Raw genomic sequence first — 15,129 nt, forward strand, 5'->3', positions numbered from 1 at the left:
GTCCAGAACAACATCCTGACACATACCACCAGGCCAGCCATCACCTGTGGCTTTAGATCTTTGCAGAAAGTAGAGGCTATGTATCCAACTGGCAGCCCTAAAGATTGCTCATTCTGGAAGCAGTCCCTAAGGAATTGTAGGGAAAGAGAATGTACAATCCTATTAATAACCTTCCTATTACCAAGAAAACCAGCCTCTTAAAAATTCTTAAATAATCAAGGATGTAGCATTACACAACCATGCAGAAAATACTACAGGATTGCAAGAAGTGTTTAGTCACTATCATAACAATAAATCCATAGGGGCAGATTCAGTGGAGTCACTGACCAAACCCATGTTTCTTTCCAAGGTTGAAAAAAAATGTGGAAATGAAAAAGGAAGGGATGTGTCAATCCTTCCACACCTCATCCTTTGACAGTAACTACTCTATGCCATCTGGCTATTAAGGACTGTCAGCACTTGAAGAATATCTATGATGCTTTCCTGACTGCTTCTACAGAAAAGAAAAAGAAAAAAAAGTCCTAGAAAATTCAGCCAACATACTACAAAGCGAAAGCTATCATTCTGCTGCCTCCTTTTTCTTGGGGGGGGGGGGGAAATGCTTTAGCTGTACTTACTGTATTTCTTAGCAAAACTGTATTTTGAAAACAGTGAATATTGCTGGATCGGTGTAAGGATTACGGCATTGAACTTTCAAAACCCAGGTGACGGAGCAAAGCCCTCAGTTTGCACACACCTCTTACTGCCCAACGCGTCAGAGCAGAGCTCACTTGAAGATAAATGCAAGTAACAGAAATCACATCTAACTTAGCTATTTGGCATTTCTTACGAAGGCCGAGAAGAGAGTCTGAATTTAGCCCCTGAGGGCTTCGGAAGGCCTGCGTGAATCCCTTATCTGATAGGCAGGAGAGCGACTGGCCCATTCAGTTCCCAGTGACTCCGGATGACTTCACTCCCCCTGCGAGCAGCAGCCCAGGGCTCGCAGGGCAGAGTGGATTTGCCAAGGAAGGTGCACAGGCACATGGCACATCCAACCACAGCTCCTCCCACGGGCTGAGGGCTGGCACCCTGCCGGGGCTGGCTTGGGAGACAGAGCTCCCAGCGAAATCCATTTAACACATTCCTGCACAGCTTCTGCCGATACCGTCTCTACGGTCAGGCCAAGCTAAAAGCAAACACCCCAGCCCAGCCAGCTGTCTCTGCTGGAAGAAGAGCGTGCATTTTTACAGAAACAAAGATAACTGAGCTCACTATCTTCTACAGAAGTTTTTCTGGTGTGATTTTGTTCCATTACATCTGCTCGGGTAGCTAACAAAAGCAGAGCTACTGGAACAGGAATGCACTCAGGTATCTTCATACAACATGTTGCATTTTTAAATGCTTGGTTTGTTTTTCTGGACCTTTCCATATGTATTAAACAAACAGCATTTCGGAGCTATCATCTGTAGCACAGGAACTGACACATTCTCTGCTGCTTTTATGTATTTGTTCATTTAAAAAGGGACTTTTAAACTGTCTATTAAGATTTACTAATGCACTATTGTACTAAACAAGCATAACAAGTGTAACTTACTACAACTCAGATATTTCTTATAGATTCCATCCTCAAACTATTAATAAGCATATTCAGTAAATGCAAGATTTACTTGTGAATATCACTATTCCTTGTATCTTTTGTCATTAAAAATGAAAGCTAAAAATACATGTACACCTCCCTGCTGCATACTTCACTCCACATTCAAGCAGAAACTCCCAGACAACCAACATAAACAACTGTGATGAATGCTTCAATCTCCAGTGGGCAGTGGGATGAACACCATAAAAAGAAACTAAGACTTACTATTTTCCCACCTCCCCTCAAAACACAAGAGTCTCAAACCAACTGCTGTTTGGTCAGTTATGACTTTGTAAACTCTGTATCTACCAAACCACACATTGCCAGGAATAGCATAAATCTCAGAGCAAAGATTACAAAATCATTCTGGGGTTTTGGTTGGGGTTTTCTCTTTTAAGAACCCCAACACATCCTTGCAAAGAGAAACAGTTCAATCTGCTTTTAGGTTTCAAAACTAGCACAGATCTATTTATTCTGCTGGGTATACACTGAATGTTTGAACAAAAAAAGTTAGTCATAGGTCAGACAATACAGCTCGCTATCACTACACCCTTCATTTAAAAGAAAACCAAAGAAATCGATTTTATATTTCAGCCAGCTAAAACGAGGGTAAAAGAATGCAAGTTCTCCTGGGTTTCCTTTTCTAAAAAAATAAAAATCAATATAATCTTTAAAAAAAGAAAATAACAGCAAAAAACTTCCGAGCTCCTCATCTGACATGTAAGCAAATGTTTTTTGGCCGCTGAAAAATCCTGCCATTGGTCAGGCTCGGCAATAGGCACATCCCATACACCTGGTGATGCGCGCTCACCCCGCATCCCGGGCCGCGGGGGGACAAAGCCGGCACCGGGGATGTGTCAGGCGTGTCCCGGGCCAGACCCGGGCCGGGAGCTCGGCCGAGCGCGATGCCAGGTTAACAATTTGCAATTTGCCTCCCTCCTAGACGCCGCGGCAGCCCTCCATTTTGTCAGCCGCCTCAATTTAAACGTTTTCCAAGTCGAAGGCAGAACTTCAGCGTTTCTTCAGGAGCCCTCCGGGGCTTTAAAGCATCCCCGACCATTTTGCGCAGCCCGCTCGGGGCCAGCGCTCCGGGCTAAGTTTAGCGGGGCGGCCGCGCACGCCGCGGCTCTCGGGCAGCGCCGAGCCCCCCGCGGGGCAGCCCGCGGGCTCCTTCCCATCGCTCTCCCGGCGGCCCCGCGCTCCGGCAGCGCCCGGCTTCCTCCCGGCACGGGGAGAGGCAGGTGGATGTCGGGAGGAGGGCGAGGAAGGGACGGGAGGCAGGAGCCGCCGCGGGCAGCAGGGTGCCGGCAGCAGGTAGGGAGGGCAGCGCGGGGCGGCCGCCGGTGCCGTGCGGTGCCTGTGCCGTTCCCCCTCCCTCCGGCCCCCCGTTCTTACCACCTGCGGAGGCGGCCGGAGCCCGCCCGGGCCGGGGTAGCGACCTGTCCACTGCGGGCGCTCTCCTCCGGAGGTGAGGGGGCGGCGGGGAAGGGCATGCGGGAGGAGGGAGGGAGGGCTCCCACCGCCCGCCTCTCCCTCACCTCCCTCCCCCTCCTCCTCCTCTTCCCCGCCCAGCCCGGCCCGGCCCGGCCCGGCCCCCCCGCGCCCCTCGCCCCCCTCCCGGCTTGGGTTCCACGGGGTGGCCCGGGCCGGGGTCCCCTGCGCTGCCGCGGCACTTACTGTGTCACTGCTGTCAGTCTGTCAGGCTGTCCCCTCGGCAAGGATAAAAGACACTGCCCACCGGCCTCGCCGCTGCCGCCCGAAACAACTTTGTCTCCTTCCAGCCGCTGGGAAAGCTCCTCTCTTTCCTTCTTCTTCAGTAAGGGGAAAAAAAAAAACCCAAACCAAAACCCCTCCCAAAACACAACAACCGAGCCCCAGCAATTTTAAAAATTAAAAAAGAAAAAATATATTCGGCGCTTTTTTTTCCCTTTTTTTTTCCTAAGAGTGGGAAGCGTGAAGGTGGGAGGGGAGAGGAGCAGAAAAAGGAAACATTTGGAGCTTTGGAGCTCTCTTTTCCCTCTCCTTCCCCCCTCCCTCCCAAGATGGCTTGAAAAAATTAAAAGGGGACAGCGATGAGGGGGACACACCCCGAAAAGCTCGGGAGGAGAGAAAAAAGTTTGGGGGGTTGGGGGTTTTTTTTGTGTGTGTTGGTCTTTTTGTTTGTTTGGGGTTTTTTGTTTTGGTTTTTTTTTATTAAGCCTTAGAATCCCAGAACGACCAAAACGACGGCAAACACCCGGGAAAGAGCAGGCACAAGGAAAGAAACGAGCGAGAGAAAAGAGTTTTGCTGGTCAGTAAACTTCAAGCTGCTGGGATGAGGTCATTGGTGTAAATATAAAGCGATGGCGTCATTTGAAACCAATCCCAGTGAATGAACTCAGCCGGGGGGTGAAGGTGGGGGGAGAGGGTGAAGGAGAAAGAGGAGGAGCGGCCAGAGAGGATCCCCGCGGGGCCCGGCGGCCGCGCAGCCCCGGCGGCGTGAGGCGATGCCGGGTTGGGGGGGGTCTCTCGCTGTCCCCAGGGGTAACACGGGCCCGCTGCCCGCGGCTCCAGCGACAGCCGCCGGGCCGCCCCTGGGAGGAGCCGCGGCCGCGGAGCGATTCAACCGAGCCGCCGGCACGGCCCTTCCCCGCCCCTCGCCCGGCCCTCGCTGCGCTCCGCTCCGGCCTCTCCTCAGGCCCGCCCCGCCCGCCGCCCCTTCCCCGCCGGCCCGCGGCCTGCCCGGCATGCGGCGCCCGGCGACGCCTCGGGCCCGCAGCCTCGGCCGCTCGGCCGCCTCCCGTCCGTGTGCCCTGCACCAGCTGAGGGGAATCCGTGAATACCGTCCTGGCCTTCGCTTTTACAGTGTGCCGCTGGGCGGTGAGATGCAGAACCACCTGGGTGTGAAGGGTCACATCCTCCTGTACCACAGGAGAGTTACGGGGTCATACAAGCACAGAGTGTTTGAGGGAAGGGAACTTAAAGTGATCCAGTTCCAACCACTGAGGTGGGCAGAGCACCCTGTGGGCCGTGTGGAACACTGGGGGCCTTTGCCCTTTTAAATAACCTTGCTAAATAATTTTAAAAATCTGAAACCACCCAGTGAAAACCTATGCAGATACACAGAAGTATATGTTATTTTTGCCTGACATGTATCTGTTACGGCTAATACCAATCTGAATGGGTGAAGTACATCCTTCAGGGGCTGAATGGGTCCTGTCTGTCTCATGCATCCCTTTTCCAGACATGACAGAATATTCTGCAGTTCTCTTTCTCCCTTAGAGGCATCATTACTATGGGGAACCTGCTGGCACTGCTGGGCATGCAGGACAACTTGCACACCAAAATTCAAACTCCCGTCCGTCACCTCTGACAACTTATGAATCCCTGTGCCAGAAACCCTTGGAAGACAGCATGAGAAAGAGGATTATCTGCATGGTTCCTTACATTCTTGGTGGCTGTCTCTTCAACCAAAGTGCCTTTGGAAAAGCACATGGCTATCACTCACTAAGTAGTTTGGGTGGTTGGTGTTTTAGGAAGCAGGCAACTCAGAATAAATTGGGGGGACGGGCTCTGTTCTGTCAATATTGACCAAGAGCCACCTTAATGAAAGCCCTCATGTTAAGGAGTTGAGAGCTGTCTCATGAGAAAGTCTTGTTGGCACTTTTACTGACAGTCTTGTCCTGTGTGAGGGAGTGCAGAGCATGCAGGGGAAAGAGAAGCCCAAGCTCCATGAGAGAGACAAAAGATCAAAAGCAGTGAAGAAATTATGGTAAAGCAATTAACATTGGCATGTTCACTATTTTGCCCGTGTCCCTTTTCCAGTAGCTGAAAAGCAGTTTTGCCCTTCTGTCTCAATAAAGCAGTGGCCCCAAAGATGCCTTTCCCAAGCCCCAAAGGTGCCCACAACATTAAAAATCTGCTCAATTAACTGCTGGTTAATGGAGCTAGAACTGACCCATTTTGACAAAGGGGATCAGAGAGCGTGCCAGAGAAACTGGAGGTGACGGCCAGTGCCCCAGCTCTTTCATTCCAGAGAATTGCAGGAACAAATAGTTCCAGCATGGTTATCCTCACAAAGAGAAGTGGGGAGCAGCAGAGAGAGGTGCGTGGTGAGGAGGAAAGACATTTTAATTCTCTCTTCCCTTTTGTCATCTCTGCTCAGTAACACATTATGTAACAGGTTTGGGTTTTGTTTAAATTGAGACTGTGAAAGTTTCCTGACTGTGAAACTGTGACAGTAAGAAGTACTTGTGATCTTTTGAAAATATTTTTCTTTCTAGCTGAAAAAAAAGATATATGCAGAAAAGTCTATACTAGAACAGCAAATAAACTTTTTCAATATAGAGTCAGGATATTTCTTTTCCTAACATAATAAAACGTGTGACAAAACCAGTGGTATCATCAAAATTAATTCCTGCATGTTGAAATTTTTACTAAGAATAATTTTTCTTTTCAGCTGAGCTTTAGCAAAAGTCTGATGTGAGAGAACATTGCAGGCTGAAACTGGACAGGTTCATTGCCAGCCTGAAGACACAAACAGAAGGAGTCAGGAAGGCTCAAACACAGCAGCATCAGACCTCTCTTCATTGAGAGTAGGAGCTGCATCCTTTGCCTCCTGTCTACAGTGGACAAAATGGGAGCATGTTGGCAGCTGACGCACCTCAGCTGGCTGTGGCCACTTGTGTTGGAGCAGAAACTCCTTTTTATGTCAGAGTCTTAACATCAGCTTAACTCTTTTTTTTTTTTTTCTTTTCCCTCTGAGAGCCTTTCGTTCCTCCCTACCACTTGCGCAGCAAGCTCCTGGAAATGATCTGAAGTGCAGGTGCAAACCAGGAAAGAGTCAGGCCTTAGTCTGGCAAACACCTGAACCATCTGGGAGAGTGCCTGGCTTTGCTAGTGTCCCTGGCTGCTGACCTCCTCTCCCCACGTTTTTAAAGTCTGTCAATTCTCTGAAATGTATTTTGCTACACTTCTGGCAATGGATTTTTTGGCCTAAGTTTGCTGTTCGTTTTTGAGGAAATGGTACTGAAAGAGTTAAAATTCATTTCTTGTGTCTCCTTATGAGGCTTGTGAGATAAGAAGATCAGAAGTGTCTCTGTGGGGTAAAACAAGGGCAAAAGACTTTGTGGTGGCTATCCAACAGGCTATGCAACAGCCCTTGAACTTTGACACCCCCCATGTCCTACCATGCCTCACTTGTGGCAGGAGCGGCTGCGAGTGTGTCACCCCTCACTGCCCCTGTTCCTGGGGGCCAGGGAGGGGCAATAGCTGGGTACTTTCAAGAGCTGGAGGCCATGAACCTTGTTTACAAAGGTTTCTCTTTCTTTATTACTAAAAGCTAGCGCAGCTTTTTGTTCCTTTTCCAGCTAATGGGTTTTGTGGCACTTCATTTGGTTAATCAGTTAGCAGTGATTAAACAGGGGAAAGATAAATGACAGCCTGAGTAACGTCATCGCAGTTTCTGCGTAGTGGAAAGGAGTGGTTTGCCAGGGAAACCTCTTGCGAAATAAGCGAGAATTGAACTATAAGCACAGAATTTACCATGGTTTAAAATCCCCTTGTGGGTGCTCACTTCCTCTGTGGGCTGAAGTGGAGCTGTTGAAGAGGTTACCATTCCCAGACAGTTCCCAGTCACCATCACGGCTGTCTTCTGCCAAAGGCTACCACCTCCCCTCCCTACGGGCAAGCTGCTCGCTCAATCCCTCCCAAACTTGCTTTGTCCAAAGTCAACCAGAGCAGCTTAAGCAGTTTTAATAGTAGAAGTCAGCTGCATTGGTTTGTTCTGGCTGAAACGGATTAGGGGAAACCCAAGTCACCAGATGGGAAGCGAGGTGATGACTTTTTCATGGACAGCTTCAGGGGCAGTGGGAGGTTGGGCCTAATCTGCTTTCAGAGCAGACTTCAGTACCAGACATAACTGCTACGGACTGTTCTTCAGGGTATTTAAAAGTAAAAGCGCTGCTGAGATACTCCCATTGAAACATTTGTAGCATTTTCAGATACCACCTCCTTTGCTGGCATAGAGGGCACGGTACAGCAGTCAGGTTTGTGGGAGAGCAGCAATGGGAACATGAGGATTTGGAAACCAGTAGCTATAGAAGATGTAGGGCTGAGAGTGGGGAAAGAGCAGAAGAGAGAAAAGTTTGTGGTTGTAGATCAGTGGGAAATCACAGAGCTCAGTCCAGAAAGGAGGGATTTGAGCAGCGTTGGGAAATGCAGGCATCAGAGATGTGGGGTGGCAATGCTCAGGAGGAAACGGTGATTCTTCCCTTCCCCTTCTGTGCATCAGACCTTGGAAGCTCTACCCCTCTGGAAAATGGTAAAATGAGAATAGCCTCACTAGCCTGTCACTGCAGGTAGTTTTCATAGCTCTGCTTCCCCATAGCTTCTCTAGGACTACCAGATTCACAGCCCATCCAACAAGCTGGGGGTGGTGTGCAAGTGGAGGGGTCTAGGTTCAATGCAGATATGGGGTTTGGGCTGGAATATAGGACAAGATGGAGCAATATTCTTGTTCACTGTAGGACAACAGTGATGATTTGGAGTAATGAAAGAGAAAAGAAGGATTACAAGAACTGGAGCAGCAGAAAGTACAGAGAAAAAAGGAAGGAGAGCATCAGCTGTTTGCTTCCCTGTAACTCTTAATTTCGTAAACCCTATTTCCATTACTCCATAGAAATGTACATTATTCTTATCTCTACAACCTTTGGATAGATACTCTTAATTTTTGTAAGTCTTTTGTAGGACAGAGGAGCATCACGTAACCATGTTTTATGGATGTAAGACTGAGTTACTCAGATGAAGTAACTCATCCAAGGTAATATAGCAAGATGGTAACAGATCAGAGAACTGAACCAAATCCAAAATCTTAAATTCCAAATCTAACCACTAATTCATCCTTTTCCCTCTCCTCTTTTGCATCTCAGCGAACAAATAGTAACTTTTATTTTACTTACCTATGCAGGCAATTATTAAAATTAAGCACTTGCACAAAAGCTTGTTGGCTTAACTTGCAATTAAGGGACACACATACACACACACAAAGGCTATGGGTGAGATATATAACATAAGACAATGTGAAAAGACAAAGGAAGAAGTAACAACAATTTCTGGTTCTAGGGGTGGCCTTTATGAAGCTGAAGGGGTTTTGCTAAAATTCTAGTCATCTTAAAAAAAATTAAGTTACTATTTTGGTGGTCAAGCCACTTCTCTATGAAACAGCAAGATGAAGTTTCGAGAAGGCATTTGAAATTGGAGATCATAATAAATATTATTTACAGAAAAGGAGCATAATAATGTATTGCCATCAAGAAACAGAGTAATGAAACACTGTTCTCAAGAAACAGCAAGTTCAGACAAATCTACAGCAACTGAAAAACTTAACTTGTAACATTTCTCACTTTCCAATATATCCAAAGAGAGAATATTTAAATAAAATCACCAAAAAAAGCTGACACATTAAAAAAATCACAAACACATTCCAGAAATTAAGATAGTTGTCACAATAAACACCCACCTCACTTACTTTTTGCTCTTACTCACTGTTAGTCACTTGTCTGTAGGCTGGTGCACTTCTATTGAGAGGAACTGGTAATGGGCTGTAAGCACAGATGGTGTAGATCATCATTGCTCAACTCACACTTCAGTTGCTAAGCTAATTTATACTATCTGGAGAATGGCTTTGTGTGTTCATGTTTTGTTTGTGGACGATGATGAATCAGAAGTAAAATGTATTTGCGTTTATTATGAGAGCAGCATAAAACCTATGAGGCCTTTGACAATTCATATCTTTCTTTTTAACTGCTTGAGTACTTCGAATTATGTGGGATATAGTAATTGCCAGCCTTAAATTTTAGATGTCCTGTTTTTCTTATAATGAAATCTTTTCTTAGGAATACCAAGGATATGATAAAAAAGTACAGTATTCATAAAATACTTTAAAGTTCTGATATGTGAAATGTCATCTGGCTCAATATAAACCATTAACTATGAAGTTACTGTTTTGACAGCATGCTAAAGTGAGCTCACAATCAAGAAAATAGTTTAAAATCTGAATGTAGAAAGAGAATGTATAACCTGTGGTAATGAGGACCAATTTATTTATGTTTATTTATTTTAAAATACTTTCTTTTCAACATATGTACAAAGGAAAGGAAATTTTCAGAGACTGTTGGAGTCTTTAGCATTTTTCATAACCCATTTTCTTGTTTCTGCCAACTTTTAACACCTCCTGACACTTACAGGTATCCTAAACATTGTGGATTTGATAGGCTTCTGTTTATTTAATTATAAAGTGCAATTTGGGTGTTGCAGTAGTATGCCAGTGAAACTCCATTGCTATTCAAATGGGTTGTGAAAGATATTTCAATTCCATGGGGTCATTAAAATGTACTTAATAGATAAAAAGAGCCTAATATGAAAAAGGAAAAGACAGACAAACCCATAATGGACATGAAAAATAAACTTGAGTTCTAAAAGGGGAAAGAAAACCAAGTTAATTACTATTTGTTGTTGCTGTGGGAAAGAAGGGCATAAGCACCACAGTGACCTGCATTTATAAGCTCTCATTCATATAAACTTTTAAGTGGATAACACCCAGAACATCAATATTTTGGCATAACAGTAATAACATTCTTAGGACAAAAGACTATTAACTCTGAATAGAGTCTTATTTTGTTGTATGCACTGGTCAGGAAATTGTCAGTCTGAGTTTAGCTCAATTGTCAACAACAGAGAGCAGAGTTTTTTGAGAAAGACAGGTGAAAATATCAGGTTACAGAGAAAAGAAGCATGTGAAAATTTCAGAGCGTGTCTTTTTTTTTCTTTAGATGCAAGGTGGACGTGAGGTGAAGGACTGCTGGTTTATTTTTATATTGCCTTCTTGACTACCCTTCCATGGTCAGGAACAAGCTGGCTTCTGTGTGTTAGGTATGGGTAGAAGTCTTTTAGCTCTGCAGAGGGGTTGAAAACCTTCCAAGAGCATCTCTCCTTCAAAGCAGTTTGCCATTTGTCCTCCTTGTAGCCAGGGAAGAATCATGATTGTACTAAAAACGTTTCAAACCCTGGTTTATATTCAGCCTGCAAAAAGAAGGGGAGAAGATCAATGAGGGCGAAGCACAGGGCTGCAAATAGAATGTTTTATTTTCTTTGTGAAGGTCTGCCTCAGACTTCTCATGACTTATTTGAAGCTGCTTCTGCTTACCTAAGATATAAATTTGGCTTGTTGACTCTCCAGTCACTAAAAATTGTTTCAAGCCATTGATCAAATGATGATGAGTTCCAGATAAAGTTATGCTGAAGAATGTGCCTCTTCATGACCATTTAAAATCTAAGTGGGATATTATGAAATCAAATGGGGCAGAAGGTTTTTTAAGAGGGGGAATTTCAAGTAGAGGACATGACTTTCCAAGACATTTTTTCTCAGCAGCTGTGAAAGCTCAGAAGAACTTCCTAGACAGGAACATATGAGGACACAGATTTTTGTGAGCCAGTCAGTGGAGACATTTGTGGGAAAATGGTGGATGCAATTTGAGTTCCAGAATATAAAAGGAAAAAGAAGCCCTTGTTAGAAGGGCCTGTCTAATTACTAAGTTGCAGAAATTATATGTTTATTCATCTGTTATTTTGCAGTAGGACCTACAATTAAATGATGTCAGCCACAGTTTAAGCAAAATGGCTATTACAACCGATGATTCATTTAAAATACCTTCTTACTATCTAATGCCAGCAGGACAGTTGGTTGCAGTTGTAGTAATGCTGAAAACTGAAAAAAGTGCATGGCCCCTCTTTGTCTAACACTGTGTGAACAAAGGATTCAGTCATGAGAGAGGAGATGGCAAAGTAGGAACAAGGCTGCCCAGCAAGTGGTTGGGGTAGAATAAAATAAGTTCTGTCAGTGGCATGGGTGTACAGAGCTTGGGAAGGTGCAGGCAGGTTCCTTGGCTGAGCCCATCTGTCAGGTGATGCTCTACCTCACAGTTTCCTGCCCTCTGTTCCTTCCTGTGTGGTCCTGAGCCTTCCCTTGCTGTGGATCTGGCAGTGTTATAATGCACCACGAGCCAGTCTGTCTTGCCAATCCAACAGAAGTAGAGTGAGTTACTCCTTTTGTCAGTCGTTCAGTTGACATCTGTTGTCTGACAATAGAGAAAAGCTCTTTAGAATGGGAGTCAAACTCTGCATCAGGTACCTAGAGAGGCTTCCCCCTCCTTGAAGATAGTGCTGGAGCAGACAAGGACCTGAGCCACCTGATCTAACTTTGGAGCTGAATTGGATGTTGAGGTTGGCTCTGCTGTGAACAGCGAGTTAGACCAGCTGGCCTCCAGAGGTCCCTTCCAACCTGATTTGTTATATGGGGCAGTCATGATTCCTTTATCTTGTATTATTTTACGCTGAGAAATCTCAGTGCATCAGTGTCCCTGGCTGAAACTTTACCTGTCAAACATCAGGATAGTCCTGTCACTATTATGAAATTTCAGTGTATGAATTTCTATGTTTAAATTGTTATGAGCACAGGGATTTCAGGAGAAAGTCAGTTCTTTTCAAATATAGATACTGTAAGGTTAATCCTATTATTGCTAAACCAAATATTCTAAAGTCAGATTATTGAAGATGAATTTATACTGTAAAAATTACTGAAGTAACACATACACAATTAAAGTTTACGAGCAAGCTTAACTTTATGTTAAAGAGAGACTGCAATAATATTACAATAATACACAATGTATTTTAACTGATTCATCTCAGTGGGTGTTAAAAACACACTCAGATCCTGTCTCTGCTTTGCCTCTCTGGGGCATGTCTGTGATGCAGTAAGGCTTGTGAATTTTATAGGACAGATAAAAATTGTTATTGTGCCTAGCAATTGGATATTTTTATGGTAGCAAATCACATTTACATCCATAGGGAGGCCTTTTGACACTGGTCAAGGTGTAAAAAAATGCCCTGGACTAAAATGAGTCAAGGCCATATATATGTAATTTAAAGAATGAAGGTATGAAATCCTTCAACACCAGCACCAAAATCCCTAGTAACAAAGGAAAAAGCAAATATATCTTAAAAAAATCCCAGAGTCTTATTCTGAATTACATACCTCACTCTCCATAGCTGTTCATAAGTTGACAGTGTACCTGCACAGGGTATATTCCTGTTTAATGTTTCTCAACACTTCTAGAGTGGTGCAAAAGGGCTGTGTTGTATTCATTTCTTCTCAGTTGTGCAGCCAGGTTGCGAAATGTATAGACCAAAGCATACAAAGACTAAGAAACAAAACTATCTAAATTGTTTATGAATGATTTGTTATGCCAAGAAGCTTTATAATTTTTTGAAATGATTTTCATTTATTTATACAGACTGCCAGCACTACGGATTCAGGGACTTCTGTCTTTTCTGCAATCCATAAGGCACCTTTTTTGTTTTCAGTAGTTGACACAGGTATGCTCAAGTAGTTTGAGACTCTTGTCTTTCAAACAGACTTTTCAGTAGGTGTGTGCTTCCTAATGACACCTCAATGTATTTTGATGGAAACACAGCTGTAGAATCCACATTGTGTTCAGAGAGGAGGGCAAACCACCCTGTAAATTGTTGGACACCAGAGATTTGGGCCTGAGAGGTGCTGAGCAGATCATGTGTGTGTTACCCCACAGTGCCCAGTGTTGCAGATAAATTTGCCTCAGGGTACTTGCCTGCAAAGATTGTGTCTACCCAGTGAGAATCTGTACCACACTGGAAGTGAGTGAAACCTGTCTGGCACCACATGTTCTTTGCTGAGAGTTTTTTTCTATATTCAGTGAGTTGTTCCAGGATTGTACATAGCAGTTTTCTGGGATTCCCTGTGATTTCCTGTCTCACAGGATGCCCTGTGATACATCCATTAAAAGTAGTAGCCTGCTGCCAAAACTGATGAAAGATCATCAGGAACTGAGGCAGACAGGACCTCCAGTGTAACTCACAAATTCCAGTTTCATTCTTTGAATTGATGCGTAGGACACCAGTCACCAACCTAAGCTTTAAATCAACCATTCTTTCTTGAAACTAGGTATTAAAAAATAATTTGTTTTGTTTGGACTTCATTTTCAAAATCTCAGTTGTCTCTAAAACATCCTGGATCTTATCACTGGTTTAGAGTAACTTAAGGTCTCATTTTTCAGGAGTGGATCTGTGCCACCTCACAGCTTCTATACTCAGTTAAAAATGATGTCTGAGTGGGAGTCAAATGCTGGCACCAGAAAGCTGGCAATTGCATCTTGGTAGTATTCTACATTTGTGAGTCCCTCTTGTGCCTGGCCAAAGCATGTATGGAAGAGGAGTGAGCTTGTAAGAGATTCTGCCCTTGAAGCTCCACATGGAGCAGAGCAAATAAGAATAAAACTTGCTCTTTCAGTGCACAGTATAGCACAAACAGACATAAAAATCCAGTTTATTTTGGATGATTGATTAATGGGGACATTGCTCATATACCCAGTGCATGACATTTCCTATTACTTCTTCATATAATTTGAGAGTTAAAGGATATAAATACTTAGGAATTTCCCAGCAGTTGGGTTGACACCTGTCTGCTGAACATATTAAATGGAGAAAAGGGTGAGTTGTATTCCATTTAAGAACGCTGTAGCTATCTGAGCGACTCTGAATAACATTTCTGACACTGTCAAGGGAAAATTTTCCACAGCAATCTCAATAGAGATTCAGCAACAAGGTCTTTTCTCCCTGACACAGCTAGACATTTAAAGGATGTTAACAAAGGCAGAGGTTGTGGGAAGGGAGTGATGGCACTGAAGGAAGTTTACAGTGCTCTGAAGATGATGCTTCTCTCCATAAGACAAGTCATGAGAGAGCTAAGGCCTCTGTATATGCAATCAAAGTGAACATTTAGCTGTCAATCTCTGTATAAATTCATCACTTCCTTGGTTAATGTTTATACCTGGCATTGTAACAGTTAGTTAATAAATAGCTCATTTGCGTGAAGTGGAGATGGTAAAAACCAAAAAATGTCTGTGACAAACACACATGCAAATCCCCCACCTGCATTTCTTTTTTGTGAAACACCTGTCAAACTGATTGCAAAGCTATTCTGTGGCATGACATCATTCAGTTCTATGAAGTGACTACCAATGGGTCTGCTCACAGCATCTATAATTAGCTCCTTACCGCTAAGTTTCGGTGATTTGAGCAGCACACTGATGTAAATGTTTTAAATCAGCTCCTGGAGATGCCTTTGAAACCAAGCAACACCTAACATGGGCATCAACACTACATATGTATGTCAGGCTTTCTCCTGCAGCTTAACCTGGGCCTTACAGTAATGGAAAATACTTGGAGAAAACTCCTGAATGTTCTATGTGTAAACACATAGCTGTGGATCTCAAGGGATCCTGGAGAGGATGAAAGCTCTGCTTGCTCTAGCTTTACTACCCCTAAATTCCCTCATAGCATCATTTAGCACTTTTGTAGAGATATGCCCCAGTGGATAAAACCCAGGAATGGTCTCTCCTGGGAAGGGGGAGCCATTCAGGAATTGGTAAGGCTTTACTGTC

At 44.3% G+C, this 15,129-nt stretch overlaps 2 protein-coding genes across 5 annotated transcripts in view; one reads left to right on the forward strand and one right to left on the reverse strand.

The window, feature by feature from the left end:
• DUSP16 (dual specificity phosphatase 16) overlaps positions 1-3,420 on the reverse strand; it is a 68,048-nt gene extending 64,628 nt beyond the window's left edge. For 2 of the 4 annotated variants that reach the window (XM_063395340.1, XM_063395337.1), the window contains exon 1: positions 3,293-3,420. The gene's annotated coding sequence lies outside the window, so the exon portion shown is untranslated. Of the gene's footprint in view, positions 1-3,010; positions 3,179-3,292 lie in introns of those variants that run through there. The other 2 variants (XM_063395339.1, XM_063395336.1) reach the window with 1 other exon arrangement.
• LOC134549265 (filaggrin-2-like) lies at positions 2,415-5,969 on the forward strand. Its single transcript, XM_063394831.1, has 5 exons — positions 2,415-2,527; positions 2,663-2,929; positions 3,310-3,431; positions 3,814-3,905; positions 4,877-5,969. Exons 1-5 carry the CDS (start codon positions 2,415-2,417, stop codon positions 5,183-5,185), a joined length of 903 nt encoding a protein of 300 aa, XP_063250901.1. The 3' UTR covers positions 5,186-5,969.
• Positions 5,970-15,129: the final 9,160 nt, after the last annotated feature.

Source organism: Prinia subflava, chromosome 4 (assembly GCF_021018805.1).
Source record: "Prinia subflava isolate CZ2003 ecotype Zambia chromosome 4, Cam_Psub_1.2, whole genome shotgun sequence".
NCBI lineage: Eukaryota > Metazoa > Chordata > Aves > Passeriformes > Cisticolidae > Prinia > Prinia subflava.

Coding starts and splice junctions, on each gene's coding strand:
- LOC134549265 (XM_063394831.1), top strand. CDS start 2,415: ATGCGCGCTCACCCCGCATCCCGGGCCGCGGGGGGACAAAGCCGGCAC. Junction 2,528..2,662: donor TCGGCCGAGCGCGATGCCAG/GTTAACAATTTG, acceptor GGGGCTTTAAAG/CATCCCCGACCATTTTGCGC. Junction 3,432..3,813: donor CTCTCTTTCCTTCTTCTTCA/GTAAGGGGAAAA, acceptor TTTTTTATTAAG/CCTTAGAATCCCAGAACGAC.